Raw genomic sequence first — 25,826 nt, forward strand, 5'->3', positions numbered from 1 at the left:
TCTTCCTACCCACCTTCAAATGTTGGCTTCTGTTCATTTTATTCACATCTGAGCTCATATGTCACTCCGCAGAGGCCTGACACCTCTCTGTGGTTATTGTTACTGTGCTGTATTTTCTTCTTAGCACTTAGTGCTGTCTGAATTTATTATATTTCTTTACCCACACATCTGTTGTGAATATGAATATAACTTCTCCATTGAAATTCAAGTTCATTAGAGCAGGAATTCAGCCTTCTTCAACACTGTATCCCCAGAACCTAGAAGAGTATCTGGTGCATGAGAGAGTTCAAGAAGTATTTGTTACATTGTTGCATAATGATGCCAAACTGATTTTATAAAGACAATTTTAACTGATACCCAACTTCACCAAAAGAACCCTCTGCCAGTCACTAGCTGTGTCACTTTGAACAAGTTCCTTATTCTCTGAGTCAGTTTACTCATATGTCAAATGGTACTACTTACCTCATACGGCAGGTTCTGAGGATTAAATGAAATACCTGACAACACAGTTAAACCCTTGAAAAAGGTAGCTCATCTTCTCAAGCTTTTTCTTATTCAATGTATACATTAGCATTCCAAAGTTTCCAGGGTTTTTTTGAACCTGTAAATGTTTATACAGGCTTTTTTCCTAGACAGAAGAATATTTTGGTCAAGACTCATAAGTAACATATTATCTTAACTAACTGCCTTTTATTTTTTAGTATTTTTTTCTCTCCCTCAATTGTCATTTTTCACAAACACAATTTTCTGTCGTTTCCTTGAAGTGACTATAATGTGAACTTCAAGGGGGAGAGACATAACTGTGATGCTGATACTGGGCAGTCAACCAGGCTCAGTCGCAAAGCCACAATCCTTCCGCCCGCAAAGTTCAGATCCACACCTTAGCAAAGGACTGCTCTCTACCTGTCGCGGCCATCAGGAGGTCACAAGTAGAGCCACGACTCCACTGTGCTGCCTAAGAGGGCCTGTTTGACAGGGGTTCTTCAAGGACCGAGATAGCAGTCAGTCTCAGAAACAATGCTTATGAGCTATGACAAATGTACCCACATATCATAGCACTACATAATCTTGGGTGCAGACTGCACAGCACTTTTGACAGAAGAAAGGGAAGGCCCCTCCAACATTAGTATCGTTTCTCCTCCCACGTTTGCCTATTTTTCCTGCATGCTCACTCTTGCCAGCATCTTGCGGGTACACCTGCCACACTGTGTCCTTGTATTTTGGTTGAATAAACAAAAGAGCACTGAAGGCTGCCTTTGAGCTTCCTCAGTGCCAAATGAAGTAATGAGGTTTTTATTAAATGGCTTAGCTACAGAGTATTTGCAGAGATCTCTACAGCTTCATAATCATTAAGCAAAATAAGTTTATCTAAAACCTCTTAAACTTAGTATCAGTTACTACCAAAACTGAACCATGAAAGTGCAAAACACCCTTTATTTTCAAGTAGTCCCCTCGATTTTCTTTTGTGATTAACAGGACATTTAGTTTTTTCTAAATTTCTACTTTGGGTCCAAGCGTCTTCCCTTCTATAAGCAGACATTTCTTACTTCTGTAATGACTTTATAAGCTCCAACAGTAGGTGGTGCTATGAATGCACGAAAATAAATTAGTACAGACCACAACAGAACTGTCACAGGTTTATTTCGTGACTTATTACAACATAGAAATATGCCTTTTTAATACTTCATATAAAGTTATTGACAATACAAAATTTTTTTCTTTTTTTTCTTTTAATGAAAATGATTTAACTTAGAAATCTATTGTGAAACTTTTGTCTAGTTTTGCAATTCTCAGATATTCCAGTGCAAAAATAGATCCCATTACAGACAGCATAAAGTGCTTGGAATGAAGGGCCAATGATAAAAGAAAAAGCACAAAAACATAGCTTCATCGTAGGGTGTAAGACGGGAGAACAGAATACTTAAACCTTATGGAAGGTTAAACATTCTATAAAAAGGGATGCAACAATTCTGAAGAGAATTACAACAATATGACTATAGCACTATATTATTACTAGTAAATAGGAACAAGGGTAGAAATTAATATCTCAGCGTCAAAGTGGTTCAATATAATATGACACATGGCTCTTTGGAAAAAATTTTTACCTGATATATACAACCACGAGAAGAAAACAGACACATCCCTTTAGTCAATGATTAGTATACAGTGAATGCTGTGCAACATTTAATAGTCACAATGCATATGCCTTCAGTACAGGTATTGAAATACAGTAGTTTGAGGTTTGGTTATTTGTTTTTTAACAGTGACCTATGCTGGCATTTACATATAGAGGGCTTTGTTATTGTTTTCTTTTGTATTTTTCACATTCACAGTTAATAAGGTTTAAGGTGTCCAAAAGAAGCAAAAGCCAAAATCTTTAAACACTTTTGAAAATTTCTGAAACTCACATGGTTACATTTCCACAGGGATTATATAGAAATTTTACCTGACTGAGCAGAAGGTTGTAAAAATTTCTACTATAATTAGGCTTACACAGAAAAATTTAAAAGACTGCTGTTTGGATAGTCTAAAAGGTAACAATATTAATGAAGTAGATAGGTAGCTGTAGACTTTTTCTAGCTTAAGAGAACCTTTAAATCTATATTGAAATGTTGCATTTTTTTCAAAGTAGTTCACAGTATCTTTTGATTTTTTAAAATATGGCCTTGAAGTAATCAAATAAAGGAGCTACTCATGGTTTTAATATAATACAGATTTAGAACATGATTCTAGTGAAATGGGAAAACAGAAGTTTGATTTTGAAAAATACTGAACAAGGAGAAACAATTATTCTATGAATTTTATATCATTAAAGATAGCATAAAATATGAGCTCATGCCAATAGTTATTGGGAAAATGCCTTCATTACTGGTTTATCATTTTAGAAAATATCAGCATTCATTTCTTTTTTTTTAAAGATTTTTTGATGTGGGCCATTTTTAAAGTCTTTATTGAATTTGTTACAATATTGCTTCTGTTTTCTGTTTTGGTTTTTTGGCCGTGAGGCATGTGGGATCTTGGCTCCCCGACCAGTGATCGAACCCGCACCCCCTGCGTTGGAAGGTAAAGTCTTAACCACTGGGCCGCCAGGGAAGTCCCCTAAAGGTCATTTTCTTTTTCCAAGCAACAAGTTGCATGATAACATACAGTAAATTTTAAAAGAAAAAAATACAGATTTGGATAGATCTGAAATCTTGCACCTTTAGAGTTAATATCTAAAATTTTTTAAAAGGAGAAGACACTAGTAATGATATTAAAAGATGACTTTACCAAACAGTATTTCTCTCATAATTTTGTTGCCTCAAGACAGATGACATTAAGCATTAGTGCAATATTATTTTTAACAAGTATTTACTGACTAAAAAAATTAAACTGGGCTAGAAAAGTCTGAGATAATCTTCACGTGGGGGCATTTGCTGTTTTTTGTTTGTTTGTTTGTTTTCATGATAGGTTAGTGATTGAAGAGATGAAAAATTTGGGATTGTCACAATGGGGTATCTGAGATTTTCAAAGTCAATTATTCAAAGGTACTAAATGCCATAAGCACAGTTTTATGTTATTCAACAAGCTTTGAAGCCAGCCGTCTTCTCTGTGAAAGTATTCATTATATAGTCTTGTGATCCTTATGACATTTAAACTTTCTTGGCTTTTGCATTGTTGCTATTTTCAAAAAGTGGGCTGCCCAATATTCTTTCAGTGGGTTCCCACAACCACAACAAAACCTGTATTTGTAAACCAGCTAGCTGACAAACATGGCACGGGAAATCTACTGAGAGTTAATATCTCCTCACCGCATCCATCCACACTCAGTTATAGCATACACTCGAAAAATACTTGATTAATGCACTGATACTAAAAGTATTCTAAACGATCTTAAAGAAACTTAAATACAATGTTGTCATGAGATCTTGGCCATCACACTGTTTTCTAGTCACTAGGCATTAGATGATCCATTCGCAAACTTACATGAAAAAATAAAGCTAGCGCGGCAGTGTGGCTGTACTCCTCTGTGCCACAGGGTTCTACAAAGAGGCCATTCTAAGGTTTCAGAAGTCACTGACAGAACTTACAATTCCAAATAACATTAAAAGTACAAAGATTTTTTTTCTCAAAATACAACTCCATCTTTTCATATTCTAGATTAATCCAAAAAGCCAGAAATAATACTATGCTTGTATCAAACAACAAGATCTTGAGATGCACTGTACCGTGTTAGCAGACAATCAGGACAAATGGACACAGGCCTCCCTTGGTTTGAACGCATCATCTCCTTCATGCCACGCCCTGGCTTCCACAGCCTGCGGCCCCAACAATGCGGTTGCTGATTCTTTGCTTCTTAACCAGGATCCAAGTATACTTAAAGAGTCCCAGAAAGATAACCTTGGAGACTCATGGTTCCAAGCAAGGACAACAACGAAACCAAGCCTCACTCTTGCACGTTACCATGCAATTTGCATGTTGCAATTTGTATGTCACCACCATCAGAGCAGCTCATCAAAGAGGGAATCAAAGCAGGTCTTTCCCCACACATGGAACCATTTTGTCACCTGATATTTGATTATGTCAACAGACTCTGAGTAGAGCAGCTTTCACAAAAGTGTGCATGACACACCATGGTGCTTCGGGCTTTCTGAGCAACTTGGCATTAGTCATTCCAGTGCACTCACTGCCGGTACAGGCTGTGTCACAGGGAAACCAGTCTCCTGGCTTGGCACGGCTTAATGAATGAGGATGCCTTTTGATTTTGATAAACAATCACTGGCCATGATTACTTGATGAATTATTGTTGCAACCCCAGTTAGAATACAAAGGAACAAAAAAGTATGTCAAACCCATATGTCCACTGGGTTCCATACTAGAGTTTCACATAAGTATAAGGTAAAAAACTAAATTCAAGTCTTTCTCACTCGAGAGCCATACAAGACATAGGCTACAAAGGCACTGCCCTTGTAATGGAATTTTGTTTTCATTGCATTGAATTGCATTGCATTGAATAGTATCAGTACAGTATCCAGTTTACCTCTTCCCACAAAATCTTCCAGCTCTTTCCTCTGGAACACTTCACATAGTGCAAAGGAAGGTCTAGTTCCTCCTTTCTTGTAGCCACCCTGTATGAACAGGATTCTTCATACATAACTTTCTTTCACTTTCTCATCCTGCAGAAAAGATGTGAGAACTGCAACATCCACTACTGTCTGGTTTTTGTGTAATGACAGGTCCTTTAAGTGGTCATCATCACTTTGGTCCTTGGCAAAGTTTACAAATACCTGTCAAAATAAAGGTGGACCTTTATAAATAGCTCTAACTTCCTCTCATTATTCTAGTTGCATTTTTCCCCACGTGAAAATTAGAGAATACGAGATTGAATAAATAGAATAAATAGATTAACTAGAAAATTTTGTGTGGGAGGGAGAGGGGAATACTTAACAAAGCATTAACCTAAAAAACTCACTTTCTATTATTGCCCCCCAAATCACCAACTGCTCAATCATCTATTTACTTTGACTCATACAGGCCTGATTAAAGGGAAGAGGGTTGAAAACTAACATTTACTGAACACCTACTAAGTGCCAGGATCTATTTGGTACCTGATGTTATCTAATTTAAATGGGATAAGGCACCTGGCATAATACCTGCCCATGGCAGATACTCAATAAAAAACTACAGTTTTTATGATTATTATGACAATTTATTCTCACATTAACCCTATGAAGTTGGTAGTATCATCTCCCTTTTCAGATTCAGGGAGGTTAGGTAAAAAGCATAACTAGTAGTAGAAGATCAGGAGTTCATGCTCAGCTCATCTATACTGTGCTAGGGCCCACAATGGGCAGGGGGTGGAGAAGTGGCAGGAAGCCTCACCCTGAAAAGCAAATCTATTTTTGACACTCTAAGCTTACTTGGTCAAGTGTTGTCTGAGAGACAGAGTAGTCTTCTATGTGGAGTCGCTTTTTGCTCTGGGAAAGGATGCTGAAAATCCTGGCCAGGGAAGACAGTGAAGAGGGAAGCTGGTACTGCAGCATGTTCCGGTGCTTCTCCTTCAGCACGCTTCCTGGGAAGGCGAGTTCAAAGAACTCCTGGACAGGCTTCAGGTCAGGGTTGGACCCTGCTATTCGTACGACTATTGTATAACCATCTCCAAACCTGAAAGCAGGAAAAAGAAAGTCCAAATGGAAGACCCTCGGGAAACTTCTCAAAAGATATTTAACTCAGAATCCCACTTGGGCCATGAAAGAGAGAGGTCCCTGCCAGAACCAGAAATAAGTTTCAGAGAGCAGGAACCAGTGGTCATGTACTGAATACCTATTCTATGTGAGCTGCCTTGCTGAGGGCTTTAGACATGACTTCATTTAATCCTCACCTAGACCTATGAGGTCTGTCAGATGTTACAGAGAAATTGAAACCGAGAGTGTTAGTCACTTGCTCGTGGTACGTAGCTCAGAAATGGTAGGGCCAGGGTGTGGACCCAACTTGTGCTTGAGCCTATGCTCTAACCTTACTGACACATATAAATCTTCCCATTACACCTCTATAACAAAGCTAGAAAGTAGATACTTCTAGAACACTGCCTCTCAGAGAGGTTAAATAACTCGCCGAAGTGCATACAACCCATAAAAGGTAAAGATAGAATTTGCACGCAGCTCTGCTTGACCTCAAAGTCCTCATTCTTTCCACTATACCATCTTGTTCAGTTTATTTCCCTCTATTTTAGAGCCACCATGTATACACTCACAAAAGAATAAATACACAATTTCTCAGTATGTGGGATCCCAAAGATATCATCTTTGTTACCTATTTTTCAGATGTTGGACACTGCCAAGGCACCTGAACCGCCCATTGACCATAATTGCCATCCTAGTGCAAAGAGCTTCACATTCTTCCATACTGTGGGAAAACAGAATGAGGCTTAGTTTTAGAGAGATGCTCCTATAACCATCAGAACATCACCATGACATTTGGCATTTCAAAGAAACAGATCCCCGGCTTCCTAGGGCGTAACTGCATCCTGTTACAAATACATGAAGATGTAGGGAAAATGCTGTTCACTGCTGTGCCGTTTATAATCGTGAAAAAAGTTGGAAATGATCCAAATGTCTACACAAAAGGGGAATGGTTAAATAAGTTAGGGTATATCCTAATGGAATACTATTCACTAATAGCTATAAGAAATGATGACACATCTAAATTAACTGACTTGGAATAATGTTCTCAGTATTGTTAAGGGAAAAAGAACTTAGTATATATGCTAAAGCTTGCATTTTTGTTTGTAAAAAACATACACTGTGTATAGATTTGCATAGGGAAACTCTGCAAAGATATATTGCTCGATGACAGTAATAGTTGTCTACTAGTGATGCAATGTCAGGTGATCATGATTTTTTTTTCTATTTGCCTTTCTGTGTTTTCTATTTTTTATACAATGATCATATATAGTACTTGGAAAACTTAAAAGTTACACAACAAAAAAGCCAAGCTAAGTCTTCACTACAGACCTATGAGACGTAAGCACTACTGATCTCCCTTCCTTGATGATACTTAAGGCACAATTCCACAAGAATCGCCGGGCTTTGGGGTCCATGCCTGTGGTCGGTTCATCCTGTAATTAGAATAAAATAAGCCCTATTATGTGCTGGGAAAAAAAAAATCAAAGATAGGTTTGGTTTTAAATTCAGAAGCATCTCTGAAATAGCCTAAGTTTTAACTTACCATTCTATTTATTTCTTGATGGATCAAAGAACCAGACCTTACATACAAGAATATTTCATACTGTTTGCAACCAGTTCACTTTTACACATGTGTCACTGAAGTAGAAAACTCAAATTTAATTTTTTATGAAATGAAATTTCTCCAAATAAACAGAAAGGGAAGGGGAAAAGTCATTTAGTTTCAACCATCTTTTCATGACTGACAAGTATATACTAAAAATTATTTTTGTCTGATACTGAAGTCAGTTTAAGGTTTGGGTAGAATTCCTTTTCTTTTCTTTTTTTTAAATTCCAGTTCACTCTGGCTTAGCCAGTTATACTGTACTTGCTAGTTTTAGAGAAACAAATTCCAAATCCAAATAGTCTGGATAACTTTAAAGTCTCAGCCCAAGGCTTCTTCCTGTAATAACTTCAGTGCTAGTCTCCTCTACAGAAGAAAAAGGGTCAAGGGCCACTGTCAGTCTGACCTTCTGTTTTCCATTTATCTGTATGTAAGGAACTATGACCCAGGTGCTACCTTGGGGATCCTGAAGCTGTATCCACACTCTCAGTCTTCAGGGGATGAACACATAGATGGCATATAGAATGGTCCAGAGAAAGGTCAAATCACACACCCAGCCTCAGCTGCACCTGTTGGGGTTCTCCATGCTAGAGAAACAAGGTGTCTGGAGTATCTCCTCCTTTGGAGCATCTGAGGGCATGTCAGAGCCACCCCAATGTGTGTCAAGGAGAGGGGAGAGGGAGCTTTCCTCTGGTTCTCTGAGGCTGCCCTGCTGTTCCTCGTCGGGGGAGGGGGGCTTGCCATTGCCAAGCCAGTCATGCATGGCCTGGACATCGAGGACTTTAGAAAAGAGGTGTCTTCCATTCAGTCCAGAACAAAGTTTTCCATTCACAGTCACACTCACCAGAAACACCACGGGAGGTCCGCCAATCAAAGCCATGGCCGTCGAGAGCTTGCGCTTGTTGCCTCCGCTATAGTCCCCAGCATATTTTTCTCCATACTTCACGAGGCCCAGTTTCCGAATTGCCCACTCACCAACCTAAGGGTGATAAAAAGCATCTTGACCTTTGTTGGGTTTGGGAATTTTATCATGCTTTCTTACACTTGCGTATGAAAACTCTTTCACTGAGTAGGACCAGGTTCTATACAATCACGACCTGGCAAGTGTGGAGGAACCAACAGCAGGGGGGCAGGGACTCGCGTGGGTAGGAGCGGCACACTCCCTCTCTGCCCGCCGGTGTGAGCCAGTTCACCTATCCCTGTCCTACCGCCACCACGGCTTCCCACCCTGAAAGGAGCTGCGAAGAGCCAGCACTTCATATTGCTGCATCCACAAGGAAGAACAGCCTGAAGCCGATGGTCATGTGTGAAGGTCACAGCCGTAAGGTACCCTGTTAGGATGCCAAGGGAGACAGCCTGGCTTTCCGGTGCCCATGGTACCTTGCCGACTTCTCTCTCCGGGACGCCTCTCAAGAGTGCAAAGAACTCCACGTGTTCTCTTCCAGTCAGCAGCTCTGTGATGGCATCGAACTGAGGGCAATAGCCCATGTTCTGATGTACTTCGTGGATGTTTGATAAGATACTGCAAAGAAAAACAAAACTGGTCAGGTTTTTAAGCATTTAGATACTCTGATCAGACCATCTTGCCTAATATTCCTATAAAGAGTGCTTGTGCATGACCAACATACCAGCGAGCATACCTGCTATAGCTTGAAGGAACAGCCTTTCTGCCCCCAGGATGCCAGCCCCTCCTGGAAGTCAGGGTTCTGGCCTACACTCTGCCCAGTCCTTGCACCTGGCTCCCCCAGCACCTCAATCTGCAGGCTCAGTCCCATTTCAGAATTCCCAAGTCCATCCCAGCTGCGGCACCATCTTTATCAACAGCCTTAGTCACACTATCCTGGGACTTTAACACTAAGTGTCCATCCCTGACTTGATTCTGTGGCCCAGTCATATGCACCATGTGCTCTGTTGCTCCATTCATGTCAGAGGAGGCTCAGCAACTCGCTGTGACTTCCTCTGCTTTTTGCTGCCCATACATTGACTTGCACATAACATGATCCAGACCCCTTGGTCCCACTAAATACTCAACCCAGGAATCTTCCTGGTTTTGAAGGTTTTTTTGATCACAGACCCTCTGAGAATCTGATGACAACAAAAAATATACCTACAGACGCACTTTTACATATATTGGTGGGGGTAGTTTTTAGGCCCTATGAAGCCATTCTCGGGTTAAGGATCCCTAATGTAGGAGAAAGCTCAGTGTCACATCCAGTCTGATAGCTGCAGATTAGCCACCTCTGGACAACCACGAGTTTGGCCTATCAGCAGTATTCATTCCTCTCTGCATATAAATTAGTACTCCCAGATCCAGCCTTTTCCAGAATTATGATTGAGGCGCTCACAGACCCTGTGCCTGGACCTCACAGCTACACTGCCCACACCAGCTCTCAGAGCCAGGCACTGTGACGCACCTTAGTCTGGGCCAGTTATTGCTGCCATTGCTATGTGCCCCAGGAGCCTGGTACTAGGAACAAGACGGGGAAAGCAGGTGTGTACCCTTAGGCCAACTATTCTAGAAATTCTGTCCTCTTAAACCTCCTTTACACTGCTACTGAAAAAACGTGTAAGATGCAGAGGAGAGCCATGAGTACATTAAGTTCCTTGCTCTTTTCAATTTTATTGGCTAGCATCCCCTTGTCCAAATTGTGAGTCACCACCCATTAGTACATTGTGAAATAAATTTAGTGGGTCACAACCAGTATTTTTTAAATAGTGTGGTAGAGAGTAGAATAAGAAATATCAGAGTGCATGGCAAGCAGGAAAAGTAGGTAATGTTTTACAAAACTTTTATTTAAGCTACATGCCTGTTTATGTGTTTTTGTGTATTTACTCGGTTGAGAGGTAAAATGTATTGATTTTGGTATTATGGATCATGATCAAGAGTTTGAAAGCCACTGCCTTGTACCGTCTCTCCATATAAAAAGTCCAGAGAAGTCCCACATATTTCGAGTGCTCGAGCGTAACATTGCCTAACAGGACTCTAAAGTGTACTGTACCCCTTATGATCAGACTGCTTAGTGATCTGTGCACTCTCGGATAACAGCCCATGGTGACACCAACAGCTGGCACACCCTTTAGCAAGGGCAACTTGGCAAGTATATAGATAACCTTTTATCTTGTAGGAATTTTCCCTGAGGAAACAATCAAGATGAATACAAGGACATATTTAATGAAAAACAGGAACAAATGTCTAACAATAAGGAATTGGTGAAATAAACTATAGGTACATGTACATAGATGCATTTTATGCAGCAAAAATTCTACATCTTAGACTATGTAACCCATTGGGAAATATAATACAGTCATTAACAACAAAAGAACTAATTTAAAAATCTAGATGTAGTATGATATCAATTTTATAATATATTTATATGTGTATATAAAGTAGAGAGATTTGGGGTGATGGGAATGTTCTAAAGTTGTATTGTGATAATGGTTGCACAATTCTGTAAATTGCCTAAAAGTCATTTGTTGTACTCTTAAAACAAGTAAATTGTACGGCATGTAAATCATACCTGAATAAAACTGTTAAAAAACAACAGAGTGACACTAAAATGAAATGTAAATAGTAGTTATCTCTAGGTACTGGGACTATGGATGACTTTTATTTTCTTATTTACAGTTTACTATATTTCAACATTTTTAGAAACTACACAGTACTGTTATAATCAGAAAAATAACAACATATTCATTTAAATAAGGTTTAAAAAAAGTCTGTGGCAAAACAAAGACTTCTTTTCTCACCTATTTTTGTTAAGAAAAGCATCTCCTCTGGTAACAGTGGTATCTCCCGTTAACATCTTGAAAGTTGATGATTTCCCAGCCCCATTGACACCTAGAAGTCCAAAGCACTGAAAAAGATTGGGTAAGTTGTATAAGTAAACTACTAAAAATCTGAATATAAATGACCCTTATAAAATAGTCACCTCAGCTTCATTTTCATGTAACATGATCCTAAAACATCCTTCTTAATGAAGAGTCAACTATTTTCTTGGTTTTAAGAACTCATATAGATATTTAAACATATGTTTTATAATGAAACCATTTAAAGTGTGGGTGTATTTGTAAATATTATTTGAGTCATCAGGTTAAGACCAAAGTTAATGTGTGAAAAACAGTAACGAAAGCCAACAAGTCAAATTTCACCATCTAATCTGGCTAAAGGGCATGCAAGAATACCCACATAAACGAGAAAGGAGAAAATCTATCTTTTAAAATCTATTTGAATTTCATTATCACCTGAAATGGATCACAAAATCACATTTTGGATGTGCATACTTTTCTTACATTGCCTGAGATTATCCCAAATTGCTGATATATGGGGCCCCCATCCTTTCAATGACTGATTGCTCCACACAGATATAAATGGAGAAGCCTTTTAAAACCACTTTTAACCCCTTACGGACATTATTGTTTGATTGCAGTAGAGACAGTCTGAATTAATAGGGGCAAACACAAGGTAGACAAAGTGTCTTTACCTCGCCAGGAGGAATGCCAATGCAAATCCTGTCCACCGCAGGTTTCCTCTTCCTTCTATATACCTGCAACAAACAAAATGCAAAAATTCATGAGCTGCAGTGACTCACAGCTGTCCTAGGCAACTGTGGAAGAGGGAATTATGACCTAAACACACCACAAAATAAGACTCATCGATAAGACTAAGTCACACATGTGATGTGCTAAAGCCTTGGTCTGTCTCTGTGGCAACTGGCTTCTGAACGACCTTGAAGCTCAAAATACAAGTGAATTTCTTTTTATTTTTTAATCTAATGTCAGACTTTTAAAAAATATATTGGTCATTAATATTTATGTAATTTTCATTTAATATGTAAAGACATTGTAGATATTTTAAAAACTAAATTTTACAGGGTAATAATTTGTTATCAAAACATTGCAAATATTGAACAGATTACAAAAAAGTGAATTTGTTGGGATTCTGGCACCTAGAAAGGGCTGAAACAGACCCTCTTCTTAAGCAATGGAGATCTACCAGCTTTTTGGACCATGAAACTCAAAATCAATCATTATTCTATCAACTTCAGCTTTGCCTCGATACACAATATTAGATGTTTTAATAACTAATGCATAAATGTGTGAAAAACAAATATACTCAAGAATGAGAATTCACAGTATAATTATGTTCAGTAGGATTTCTTTAATTAAGAAGTCCCCATGGTGTATTTTAAATAAAATTTAATTGACAGAAACTTGGTACAGATGCACATTTTAGGAAGCATGCTCTTTTTATTGAGTCAGCAAAATGCTAGTTTCCAACAGATAAAGCTGAAAACATTGAAGACAAGTTGTTACAGCCTGTCCTCACTGCCTCACCTTAGTCAGCTCCTTGACTTCCAAGATGTCATTCTGTCCTCCGCCATCAAGAATTCTCTGTCTCTCCCTCCTCACATCTTCATCCTCATCATTCAGAGGAGGAAGCTTTGCCTTTACAGGTCTTAGGGGGGAAAGATTAAGAAAAAAAAAAATAAACTTTTCAAGTTATTTTCTAAGTCAAAGACCCAGTTTCTAAAGCAGTCCTGTAAAATCCATACTCCAGAGTTGTCGGCAGTGCTGGGGGCCGGGAGATGCCCACGTTAGGAAAATCAGTTTGATTATCTGCTTTGAGTTCAAGTCAATCCAACCACCACCGGCGAGTGTTTCCCTGTGTTCCTCCTCCGTGACCATCAACCAGGTACTCTGTGAGTTCTGAGAGAAAGCTCACCTGGGCCTGATGAAGAATCGGTACTGGATCAACACAGTGATGAGGAAAAACACCACTCCTTCCACGGCCATGGCAAAGAGGTTTCGTCCCACCAAGTCCCAAGACAGTGGCGAGACAAAGCGATTCTCCCCTGGTAGACATAATGCAGAGATCCAGTCAGAATGGAGGCACCAGAGACCATGGCCCTTCCTCAAATTCAGGCCTGCATTCCTAGAAATACCAATGTTTATGGCCCGTGGTCAGGAGGAAAAAATAAGGGAGTCACCACTTTCCAAATCCGATTTAGGGTAAGGTTTTGGGGAAACATACTGTGAAACAGTATCAATCAGAATTTCAGAGATAACATGTATTTGAACTGTAACTTCATCTAAGAAATCTAATGTTTCCATTTTTCTTAAAAGATTTATTTATTTACTTATTTATTATTATTATTATTTTTTTTTTGGCTGCGTTGGGTCTTCATTGCTGTGCACAGGCTATCTCTAGTTGTGGCGAGCGGGGGCTACTATTTGTTGCAGTGCACGGGCTTCTCATTGCGGTGGCTTCTCGTTGTGGAGCATGGGCTCTAGGCACGTGGGCTTCAGTAGTTGCAGCACGCAGACTCAGTAGTGGCAGGCGGATTCTTAACCACTGCACCACCAGGGAAGTCCCTAATGTTTCCATTTTAATGAGATATGCCAAAAATCCTTTGTAAAAAGGCAAACAATCCAGGGTAATTTTTAGGGTAATTTTTAGGGTCAGTATTTTAACAAATTATAAGCTTCACTAAGAAAGATTAGAAAGCACATTTAAAAGATGCCCCTTTCAATAGCATATAATGTAACCTGGTGACTCAACTCATCTGGTTTTATGTAAATATTCCTTAAAATCCTTATATATCTCCTTGTACCTCCAAGTTTAAAAAAAGTCCCTCTTCTATGCCCATTAAATAACATGGCCCATCTAACTATATGAGCCAGTCAATAAAGAACAGTAATGTGGCCACAGGAGAAATAAATTTAAAGACTCTAAATGTAGAAAGAGCTGCAGTAAATTACCTTTTTATAGACTGTGTAAAAGGTAATATATGACCCCATCTGCAGGTCCATGATTTTCCCAATAGAGCCGAAGTTTGCATCTTTCCTTCTGATTCTCTGGCCTGTATCTAATTCTCAAAGCTGTGGTTTGACTTTTCCAATGACTCTGGCAAACCCCACCAGTGGTATCAGGCACTGGGTCCAAGCTTAAGCCAATATTTTCCTCACCTCCAAAATTACTGTCTCATCTTTCAGACAAATGGTTGTGTCACATGACCCATGTCACAACCAGCTGTACTGACATGAGCCCTATCAGTGAAGTCCTGTGCCCAGTCACCACCCTCTTTCCAAAACAAAGGCCAAAGTACCAAGGCCCATGCAAACTGCCATCTCTATTAAAACATCCTACAGCCACTACTGTCACTCACCAAACCTTTCCAAGGCATCAGCCATTGCCTGGTTTTTCACCATGTCAATGAGCCCCCGTCCCAGGCAAAAATGTGGGAAGATCAAGAACACTGACTTCAGGATATCATTGATGTTATTCAGCTTCTAAAAAATAAGACAGAGAGAGACTGTCTTTCATGATTCAGGCTAAAAATTTACCAAAGTCTAAAATATGGAAGTGAAAAAAATTTTGATTCCCTGAGGTCAAACTGAATCTTTGAATTCAGATACCAATAAATAGCGGTAGCCATAGAGGATGATATATAACGTAATAAAATTCTGCTCTTTAGAAAATTTGGAATAATGCTATGAGTATGGGAGAAATATGAGCAAAGTTTAGAAACATGATTATATTTAATCAGAAGCTAATCCATCATAAAATATTTGCTTAGCATTTTAAAAGCAAATTGCTCATATCTGGGTCAATACTTCAGTTTCACGATTTTGTTGGAGTTAAAAAAATTCTTCTCGAATACATCAATCCAGCAGTGGCCAAATACCCAACAACTGAGTAAGTTGCTATGTGCTGGATGCACTGTGGCAGGGCACAGGAGAGGCAGAGATTAATAAGAAATAGTCTCGTCTCTACTCTGAGGAAAAGAAACATGGAAACAGGAAATTACTACATAATTGGATGTGTTGTACTGGAGGCATGAACTGTGTGGGCTTTGGGAGCACAGGGAAGAGAGAGCACCTCCCATAAGGCAGGTGTGGAAAGCTTCACATTCAAGCTCAGTCATGAAGGGTTAGTGAGATACTACCCGATTCTGTGACAGAGGAGTCACAGAATCGGGTAGTATCTCACATTGTTGGTGCAGAGCTCCAGCGCCAAAGTGCCACACTGCCATTGACGCCCATGAAGAGGTTCATGCAAGTAAGGACCACGTCGGCTGTGCTGGGGATCTTGAACCAGGCCTACAGGAGCATGGAGGGTTGAAGGAACTGCTCGGCCACAGCTTACCATGTCTTGGGAAAGAATGTGGTGGGAACTGTCAAGGAAGGGTTGTACACCTCTGAAAGGCTTTGTGGGCTAAGTTAAGATGTCTGGGTGAAGGCAATGACAACAAGAATGGACAAGGAACCTTGTTTAAGAGATCTGTAATGGGAGGAACTGGCAAGGTAACCATCTGAATGTAGGAAATAAGCAAAAGCAAAGCATATAAAATGGCTCTAATATTGCCCCAGCTGGGGTGACTGGGCGGATGGTAACGCCATCCAGCATAACAGGAATGGCAAGAGAAATACTGGGTTCTGAGGGGAAGATGACTCAGGACATGGCCAGTCTGGGGTGTCCTTCCGTTAATCTAAATGGAGCCATCCACTGGGCAAGAGAGGACATAGAGTTCAAAAGGAGAGTCGGGGCTAAAGGTATGCATGGATGCGAGAGAGAACAACATGGGGCACTAAGTGGTGGTGGTGAAATCTTGCAGCATGAATGCCATCGCCCAGAGAGAGCTCCTGAAGTGGGAAACAAGATGCCAGAGAACTGAATACTGGGGAAAGCAACATTTAAACAGAAAGGAGTATACAAGAACATGTCAAAGGAAACAGAAAAATGTGATCAGAGACATATAAGGAAAAGGATAAGCGAGAGATGGTATGCAAACCCATCTCTCTGCAGACTCTGCAAAAGGACAGAGTGGTCCCTGGTGTCAACACCGCAGGCAAGCAAAATAAGATCATGACTAAGCACTACGCTCATCCCAGCATCCCTTTCTGCAGAACTCACATTGTTGGTGAAGAGCTCCAGCACAAAAGTGGCCACGCTGCCATTGATGCCGATGAAGAGGTTCACGCTGGTGAGGACCACGTAGGCTGTGCTGGGGATCTTGAACACGAAGGAGGCTGGGTACATGAGAGGTGTGATGGACCACCTGGTGAGGCACAGAAACACAGGTCCACTGGGGGTCCCCTGCCTTCCCCCTGACATCTGATACCATAGGCCCCATCCAGAGGTGCCTTACCCATACAGCAACAGTAGAAGGGCTAGCACAGGCAGGTTGGTGGAGGACACGTAGGACTTCTGCTGGAAGCAGATGAAGATGATAATGACCAGCGTGGCAGGGACCACATAGTTGCACTAAAAGTGAAACGAGGAAATCAAGGTCACCCCTAAGTCAAAGGTACAACACATCTCAGGTCTTCATCATCATCAGACAAGAAAGGGCAGATAAACGTATTGAAGAAGAACTTTGAATTAATGAAGCCACAAGAACTATTAATCAAAATACTGGACAATACGTGTTGACAAGCATTTTACCCCCGGCTGATTTTATAAACTGCACATCCTTTCTGTCTTTCCAACAGATAAGCCAAGGTGCCACGTTCAGTAAACTTACTGAACGGTGGATTCCCAGTCAGAGTAATTTCCATTTCCCAGGTAGCAAGTAAGCTGCTGTTATTCTTCCCAAAGACGACTGTGTCTCTTTCATCATTAATGCTGTATTATCGTCTGCCCAAGTTCAAGCTCATTTGTGATCTATTTATGAGGTAAGCACTCATAACATGAATGTCAGAACTGTTTCATCACACTGAGACTAATTTTAAAGTCTGTCTTGACAGTGTCTCAAGCATTAAAATGCAGAAATAAAGACTTGACCACAGGACAATTACAGGAATTCATAGCTGGCAGAGCAGAGCAGAGGCAGGGAGGTGGTAGTGGGCTTGTCAGCTATTAGAAGTATTTGTAGCTTCAGACTACAGGGCTCTCCATCTCAGTCTCATCCTACTCAAATGTGCTTTTCAAACAACTTAGATGAAGACAGGCTTACAGCAAATTTCAGAGGTTCTAAAGCAGTGAGGGACAGATAATACACAGGAAGATAAGTGATATTCTTGAGTCAGGGACTTGATCTTTTCATCTCTGAATCTGCAATGCCTGGCAGAGTCAGACACGTAGTGAGCAGTCAGTATGTATGTGCTTACTCAATAAAGCAATTACTGGATCAAGATAAAACCAAAACAAATGGACACTACATAAAATTCAGTTTAATGGGGATTAATATAAAATTTTATATATGTTTTTAACAACCTTTATATTTATATACAAAGCTATATATAAAGTTTGATGTATATATATCAAGTTTTAGATTCGTACATAAATATAAAGGTTCAAAAAAGTCAATTGCATTAGTATACAGTGAAAGAGACCCCATAAAAAATACCTGTGAAACGGTTCACTGCCAAGTTGCCAACAAGACAGTGCTGCTTCCAAGATGAAATACCCTTGGGCTGAGTAACAGGAATATGGGATAAAGATCAACTCCCTCTAGACTCATAAACATTCAGACCACAGCCTGAATATAATGTTAATTCTGGGCTTTGCTTTTCAAATGGCTCATTAACAATATGGAGCATGGCCACAGAGAGGCAATCAGGTCAGAACAATGACAAGTCTGAGAGGCTTGCTATAATCAACACAGACATCATCATCATCACTCACATTTGTACAGTGATTTAGAGATTACAAAGTATGTTCTCATATATCATCTTATCTGGGGAAGACTTAGGATAAATGACAGGTGTCTTCAAATGTCTGAGGGGCTGTCCAGTGGGAGAAGAATTAAATTTCCTTTGTGTGGCCTACAAATTAATGGACCTCACAGGGAGATACATTTCAACTCCACTTTATAAAAATTAGAACTTCAGAATTCTTTGAAGTCCTCCGTATTGGTCCAAATAGAAGTAATATATTACAGCTGGCATGAAAACAGATTTGCAATGGATGGATAAGCTTCCAGTAAAACATATAAAGTTTTCAAATGACAGACTGAGTTCCTAGTAAGACAAAGAACACCCTGACTCTGGAGGTTAAAGCTCTATCAGACAAGTTAGAGGCACTGGCTTTGAGTTTTGACTAAGTCTTCCACCTCAGTTTCTTTGAAAAGTTGTCACTTAGGGAATGAGGTGGTGGTGGTATGAATTGCAGTCCATGTGGACAGATTTCCTCTGGTGTGAGATCAGTCCTGGGCTTAAGGCTGTGTTTGGTCACATGAAAGTGTAAAACTGTGCCTGCCTTTTCCTCTTTTGCTCATCTTTGGACTAGCTAGAACACCTCCTGCTGATGGCCAGGAGCTCTTTCATCCACCCAATCCAGAGCCCTGATGGAGGTTTATATAGCAGCAGCAGACCGGCATTCTTACCATGTCCCAGACAAAATTGGAGAGCCAGTAGATGACAGGCTTCACTCCGCTGATGAACTGCAGGTGCTTTGCTTTGCTGACTCGCTCCTGGATCAGGAACACGACAAAGCTGGCCGGGACGAAGGACATCGCAAAGATGACACAGATGGACACGAGGACGTCCACTGATGTGGTCATCCTGAAACAGACAGACAGTGCAGCTGAGGACTCAATCAGGGACATATACACACACAAATATTTGAAGCATAGCCCAGGGGAAAAAAATCTCTTCACCACATATATTTTATTCAGGGTTAAAGATGATTATTTTCAAGAAAAAAAAAACAAAAACTCGATAATTCAGATGCAAAACTGATTCTACTGAGGTCAAAAGGGTCTACTGCCAAAATGAAACTATTAAAGGGAGTCTAACAGTGGCCTAACGGCATTCACTTTGTTCCACTATTATTGACCTTCTATGAGCAACAAGTTGTAAATTTTCACACATAAGGGAGTAGTGTAGCTTGAAAACTTAATAAAGCAGAAATATTAGTTTGAAACTATTCAAACAACAATTTTTGGCTGTAAATAAGTTTGACAACAAAAGCTCGTGGCATATCAACCTAACACATACAAAAATTCCATCAGATCCTTATTATAAGAATAGTCTTATAAGTCCATTAAATGGGGTATAATATCAACTATTTCTCTGCATAAATGTTATATAAGCTTGGTATAAAGATCCTAGTGACATATATTGATATTCTATATGAGTAAAGCAGAAGTAATAACTGTTCCATGCTCCACATACAGAAAAGGAACCTAACGTGTGTTGAATATCAACCATGTGTTGAAGGCCGGACTTGGCAATTTACATGAATTGCCTCACTTAATACCATACATCTGGAAAGTTTAGAAACCAGATTCAAACCCAGATCTCTATGATTTCAAAGGCTATACACTCTGAACTAGATTATACGGGTTTTAACTTCACACTCACACACACAGACACACACACACACAGACACACACACACACACACACTCAAGGAATTAAACACAAGCCGACAAAAGCATGTTTCGCCAAGTTTAAAAATAGTGATTTCAAAACAAATGAAACTGATTTTTTTATTAAACATTGTGTTAAGGGTGAGTTAAAATATTTTAGAATTATATTAACAATTTAACTTACTTTATGTGAATTCACTAAATGTAATAATGGCTTTAATATATCAGAGTCATATATCTTCTGCAGTTTAATCCCTGCCCAGCCAATTCATAAACTGATCATTTTCTGTCCAGAGCCTGGACCAACCCAAACACACCATAACAAACCTGTTTCCCCAGCTGTTACTCTACAACCAGCTTCATACTTCCTTCCCCTGCTCCATGATTCCTCCAAACACCCTCTCCCTCTCCCGATTCAGACACAGTGATACTTACAGAGCCACTTCCGAGAGCTGCTGCTTGGTGAGGTTCAGGGGGTGATTGAAGGCAGTAATCCCATACTCGCTAGGGTTCTCTCCCTTCTGCAGGTTGGCCCGGAGAATGGCATTGTTGATGACATTCAAGAAAGAGCTGATGGCGTGCCAGCCCTTGTTGTTGAACCACACCTGAAACAAAACATACCAGGTGCAAGGTACTGCTCCCAAACCCTGCTCCCAGAAGTAGGTGCACACACACAAAACATGCATGTGCACTCCAGAATTCCAGTCATACCACGAGACAAAACATGATCAGAGAACATGGCAAAGAGGTAACAGCGGCCAGGGTGTGCCCAGAACTGACCGTGTGGCCAGGCACTGTGCTATCTTTAACTCATTTAACCCTCACACCATAGATTTGCGGTAGCCACGATTACTGCCTGCATTTTATAGATTAGGAAACTGAGGCTTAAATAGGTTAAGTAACTCGGTCAAGTTCATAATAGTTCCCCTGGTGTGAATGGTGGCAAAGTAAGTTCTCTTCATCATCATATTGTACAGCCTCACTAGTAAAATTAAGAGATATTTCTGTCATGAATCAATGTTATCATGAGCTGAAAGTACTTCAGGGGAACATAGGGATTATTGTTCATCAAAAAGCTATTGGAGGGGGCTTCCCTGGTGGCGCAGTGGTTGGGAGTCTGCCTGCTGATGCAGGGGACACGGGTTCGTGCCCCGGTCCGGGAGGATCCCACGTGCCGCAGAGCGGCTGGGCCCGTGAGCCATGGCTGCTGAGCCTGCGCGTCCGGAGCCTGTGCTCCACAACGGGAGAGGCCACAACAGTGAGAGGCCCACGTACCGCAAAAAAAAAAGCTATTGGAGGGAATTCCCTGGTCCAGTGGTTAGGACTCGGTGCTATCACTGCCCTGGGACTGGGGTCAATCCCTGGTTGGGTAACTAAGATCCCTCAAGCACCAAGGAGCGGCAAAAAAAAAAAAAAAAAAAAAAAAGCTATTGGAACAAAGGGCTTTACCTTGACATTATTTTTCGTGTCCAGTCCTGTCATGAACCTTCCCAAGCTGCTGAGAAATCGATCTGCAGAACTGTCCTGTGAATGATAGAAAGCTGCCTCAGCGGGATGGTTCACAGGGGAGGGCAACAGGAAGTCTGGAGTCTGTGGACAATGGGACCTTGTGAAGGGCAACACTGCCACTGCATTGTTCATTGAAATGAACCTTGAAGCCACTGAATAACTGGCTCCTGAGAAACAAGGGACCAGAAGTCTAAAGCAGCGTTGTTGCCATGAGCCACAGGTCTTAAAAGAACTAGAGGGAAACCCTGTGACTCAAAGTCCCAAGATGTAGATGTCTGGCTGTAACTGGTGGTGAGGATTCTTCACGGTGCTCCCTTGACATCCTCCTAAGACCCAGAACTACACTCAATATGCAGATGCATCAGACATGGGGTCTGTGCCTCAAGGGCAGAGATTCAGACTCTAAGACAATCCCTGCTGTCTGTGACCCTAGAGGCCATATCATCTGACCCCCACCAATTCAAACTTAGAAATGGGGAACTTGAGATACAGATAAATGAAGTGAATGCTTATTAGGTACTAAAACTAGCTGCCAGCTTAAAGAAAATGATTCATTTCCTGTTTAACCAGAGATTGTTTCAGAGAAGTATGTTTGATGCCCAGTTTATTTATCCACTGGCTATGCTTAAGTTATTGAGAGATTTAAAATCTCTGCATTTGTTTTTCATCTGCACTTTCAGATAGTAAATAACATACTGAGTAGCTCAGTCTTGGCTGGCCCAAGATCACTAAATGCCCAGTGATGGTTTTGTATTTGAAAGTCTTAAACAATAAGCTGCCAGGTGATCATCTACCTGCCAACTACTCCCATGTACTAGCAACTCATTTTCTGTCTGACATGTCTTGGGATGGATACTGTACCTTGGCCACCTTCAAGTGTTTCTTCATTTGCTTGATGGCATCATTAACTTCTTCACTTGGAGGAAGTGATTGATAATTACTGGCACCCAGGGAAAATCCACCGTACCTAAAAGAACAGCCTGATATTAAAACACAGGTGGTGTGGGGTCCAATAACATTCAGCAGCAGACACCACCTAAGTATGTAATGCCTGTTCAAAGTAGGACCCGAGTAAGGCTCAGAGAAAGTTTCACCTTGGCCTCCTCTAATGGATTCTGGTAATCTCTTAACTCTTCTGTCTCCTGCCCAAGAGGGAGGGACCTGGGTCTGATTACACATAGAGTGAGACATCTGAGATGTTGAGGAAAGAATGTTCATTCATCTCACAGATGCTCCTCTCACCCCTGGTGGCTCAGGCCTGAACTTGGGTCTCGAAGCAAGCAGATATGAAGTCAGAATGAGCAGTGAAGACACTGACCAGAGAGGCCTAAAAGGGTTTAGAGACAGGCCGTGGCTCTTCCATAGCAGGAGAACCAGGAAAAGTCCTGCATCCGCCCTGCTCAGTTACTCAGTAAGTCCTGGCTCTTGGAGAAAAGGCAAAGAAGGAAGATGGGAGGCAGGGACAAAGAGCCAAGTTTTGAGGCAACCATGTAAGGTATCTCATTTCTCATGAGAACTGATGGACTTCAAGGATCCTTCCTTCTTTTCTTCCCCAGTCCCATCTGCTCCTTCAAAACTTAGAGGGATACGGGCAGGCGTGGAGGTGGAGGGTGGGTCAGAGACAGCCTGATTGCAGCAGAGGAGAGAATGATTCTTGCTATCCTGATGGAACTCTGGTTTTATTTTCTAATAGAAACATTGTTATTTTAAAAAAACTCAGAAGGGGCTTCCCTGGTGGCGCAGTGGTTGAGAGTCTGCCTGCCGATGCAGGGGACACGGGTTCGTGCCCCGGTCTGGGAAGATCCCACATGCCGCGCGGAGCGGCTGGGCCTGTGAGCCATGGCCGCTGAGCCTGCGCGTCCGGAGCCTGTGCTCCGCAATGGGAGAGACCACAACAGTGAAAAGCCCGCGTACCGCAAAAAAAAAAAAAAAAAAAAAAAAAACCTCAGAGGGATAAATGAGTTGAAATACAATGAACATAGATGGTTTTGATGCCTCTTATTTCATCTAAGACCTCCTTGGTTATTCCAATGACCTGAAAAATTGTCCTTGAGTCACTAGGACTCCTAGGAATTTGATTTGGTAAGTTTAACTAGCATAGGTTTTCCCTCAAAACATCGTGCTTCCTGTCAAGTCCCTAGAGACCCACAAGGAACTTCTAAATCTCTTCAAGGACACCAGTGTGCCAAATATTCCAAAGCCCTCTGAATTGGCAGCTGGGCACTGAGCAGAAATGCTAACGGCAAAACAATCCCTAAACTAACAACTTCCCGGGATCCAAGAAAACTACATCAAATTCATCCTCCTGAACTTTAGGAGTCAAGGAAAATGAAAAGAAGGCACAGCGAAGTCAACTTACCTAAACTCATTCACCCAAATCTTGTTCTTTAAGCTGCAGAAGGCCAAAGACAAAGAAACCAGAAATCAGTCCAAAGAAACACTGATCCTATGCCTGATGATGCAAAAGGAGTAAATATCTACTTGAGGATACAACAAAGGGACAGAAATAACCCTGCGGTCGGGCTGGTGCTGTAGGGTCTTGCCAATGGAAAGAAGTCCTAATCAGCATGTCTTTCCTTCTCCCCATATTAAAACCTTATGATTTATATGAAGGTCATGCCTTATATTAAAAACCGCTCAAAAACCAACAGAGGTGATCAAACTAGAAACTTTTAAAAATTCAAAATAATAGGTCAATTATGGATGACACATGGAGAGGTTATGCCTCTTTCTTGGAAACTCACAGTAACTGTCATTCAAGCATACCCTTGTCATTAAAAGTCACTAGAACTCCTAACGTAGGGGCCCAACTAACCAAGCTGATAGGAAGGAATCTAGAACAAACATTTTCTGAGCATCAACTAAATACAGCAGTCCCCCTTTATCTGGAGGGGATACATTCCAAGACCCCCAGCAGATGCCTGAAACCATGGATAATACCGACCCCTACATATACTATGTTTTTTCCTATGTCTCCTGTTAATTTCTTTGAAGGTCAATAGGGCCACTATTATGTAAAATAAGGGTTACATGAACACAAGTACTGTAATACAGTGACAGTCAATCTGATAACCAAGAGGGCGTGTGCAGGTAGCATTTGTGGCACGGATATGCTGGACAAAGGAATGATTCCCATCCCAGGCCCCAGGAAGCTATATGGCTCTTCCAAGGCTCACAGCCAAGAGAGGCCGTTAAGTTGGGCCAGGGCTCTCTTTATAATGCCATGTAGTATTATTCATTCCATCCATGAGAGGTACTTCACATGTATCGTTTCATTTAATCCTCATGACAAACTAATAAGAGCAACATTATTATCACATTTTATACAACCTAAGGCTTTAATGGGATAACTGGCTGCCCGTGGTCAGAAACGCTAATAAGCAGCAGAATTAGAATTTGAATCCAGATTTATTTTCATCCTGGAACCACGCAACCTCAGTCTTGAAGCTGAATGTTCATAATACTTCCCATCATCTTTTCTAGTTTGAAAGAATATCCTAAACTTCCAAAAGACAATATCAGGTCAAAATGTGATGTTCTCCCCCACTACTCAATCTACTATTTTTTTTTTTGGCTTTTACGTTCTCTGATCAGTAATGATTAAGCAGGCGCCAAGTTTAGTAAATAATGACCTTTTGGCTATGATCTGCACATATGTCTTCACCAGATAATCCGAAATGTTTCTTCCCGTCAGGTTCTGAAGGATGTCCGCAGTGTTCTGTTTTCTCTGTTATCACAGAAAAACCAAGTGCATGTGTCTTTATGGACCAGAATTGGAATAGAAAACAAATCAAGGACAACAATGACACATGTCCCTCAAACATGTACCACAGTGTGACCAGACTCTGCCCACAGGGTCCAGGCTCTGCCATCAGCCAGCCACCAAGGTCTGGTCCATTCTGCTCTCAGCAGGGCCATTTATTTATGGCAAGCCAAGGAGAGCCCCAGCAAATTATTCTGAACAACTAAGCGTTGGACCGTGAAGTATCATTCTTTATGGTTACAGAAGGTTTCTAGGGAGCAGCACCATTGACTATGCCTAGTGAATTCTTTTGTTCATTGGAGTTATACTGATGAAGAGATGAGCTCTTATTTTAAAGAAATGTAATTAGGAAGGACTGTTTTAAGTTTTCAACACCATTTGAAATTCCTTCTCCTAACCCTGCAACCTGGATGCTGATAAGGCAGCAGAGAGACATCAAAAGCAAGCCTTTTCCTGAAATCATTCTCAGAAAAA

At 40.8% G+C, this 25,826-nt stretch overlaps 1 protein-coding gene across 4 annotated transcripts in view; it reads right to left on the reverse strand.

Annotated features, from left to right (window-relative positions):
- Positions 1-1,678: 1,678 nt before the first annotated feature.
- Positions 1,679-25,826, reverse strand: part of ABCA1 (ATP binding cassette subfamily A member 1) — a 140,216-nt gene continuing 116,068 nt past the window's right edge. For all 4 annotated transcript variants that reach the window (XM_060101130.1, XM_060101128.1, XM_060101129.1 and 1 more), the window contains 19 exons: positions 25,222-25,316; positions 23,949-23,981; positions 22,451-22,556; positions 21,530-21,604; positions 20,516-20,685; positions 19,095-19,272; positions 16,917-17,032; positions 16,682-16,826; positions 14,934-15,057; positions 13,490-13,619; positions 13,102-13,222; positions 12,249-12,311; positions 11,515-11,621; positions 9,148-9,289; positions 8,612-8,746; positions 7,494-7,597; positions 6,793-6,885; positions 5,901-6,144; positions 1,679-5,267 (listed from right to left, as the gene is read on the reverse strand). In XM_060101130.1, the coding sequence (XP_059957113.1) occupies positions 5,127-5,267; positions 5,901-6,144; positions 6,793-6,885; positions 7,494-7,597; positions 8,612-8,746; positions 9,148-9,289; positions 11,515-11,621; positions 12,249-12,311; positions 13,102-13,222; positions 13,490-13,619; positions 14,934-15,057; positions 16,682-16,826; positions 16,917-17,032; positions 19,095-19,272; positions 20,516-20,685; positions 21,530-21,604; positions 22,451-22,556; positions 23,949-23,981; positions 25,222-25,316 (2,322 nt within the window). In that variant the 3' untranslated portion in view covers positions 1,679-5,126. The remainder of the gene's footprint in view (positions 5,268-5,900; positions 6,145-6,792; positions 6,886-7,493; positions 7,598-8,611; positions 8,747-9,147; positions 9,290-11,514; positions 11,622-12,248; positions 12,312-13,101; positions 13,223-13,489; positions 13,620-14,933; positions 15,058-16,681; positions 16,827-16,916; positions 17,033-19,094; positions 19,273-20,515; positions 20,686-21,529; positions 21,605-22,450; positions 22,557-23,948; positions 23,982-25,221; positions 25,317-25,826) is intronic.

This window comes from Mesoplodon densirostris, chromosome 6 (genome assembly GCF_025265405.1).
Source record: "Mesoplodon densirostris isolate mMesDen1 chromosome 6, mMesDen1 primary haplotype, whole genome shotgun sequence".
Taxonomy (NCBI): domain Eukaryota; kingdom Metazoa; phylum Chordata; class Mammalia; order Artiodactyla; family Ziphiidae; genus Mesoplodon; species Mesoplodon densirostris.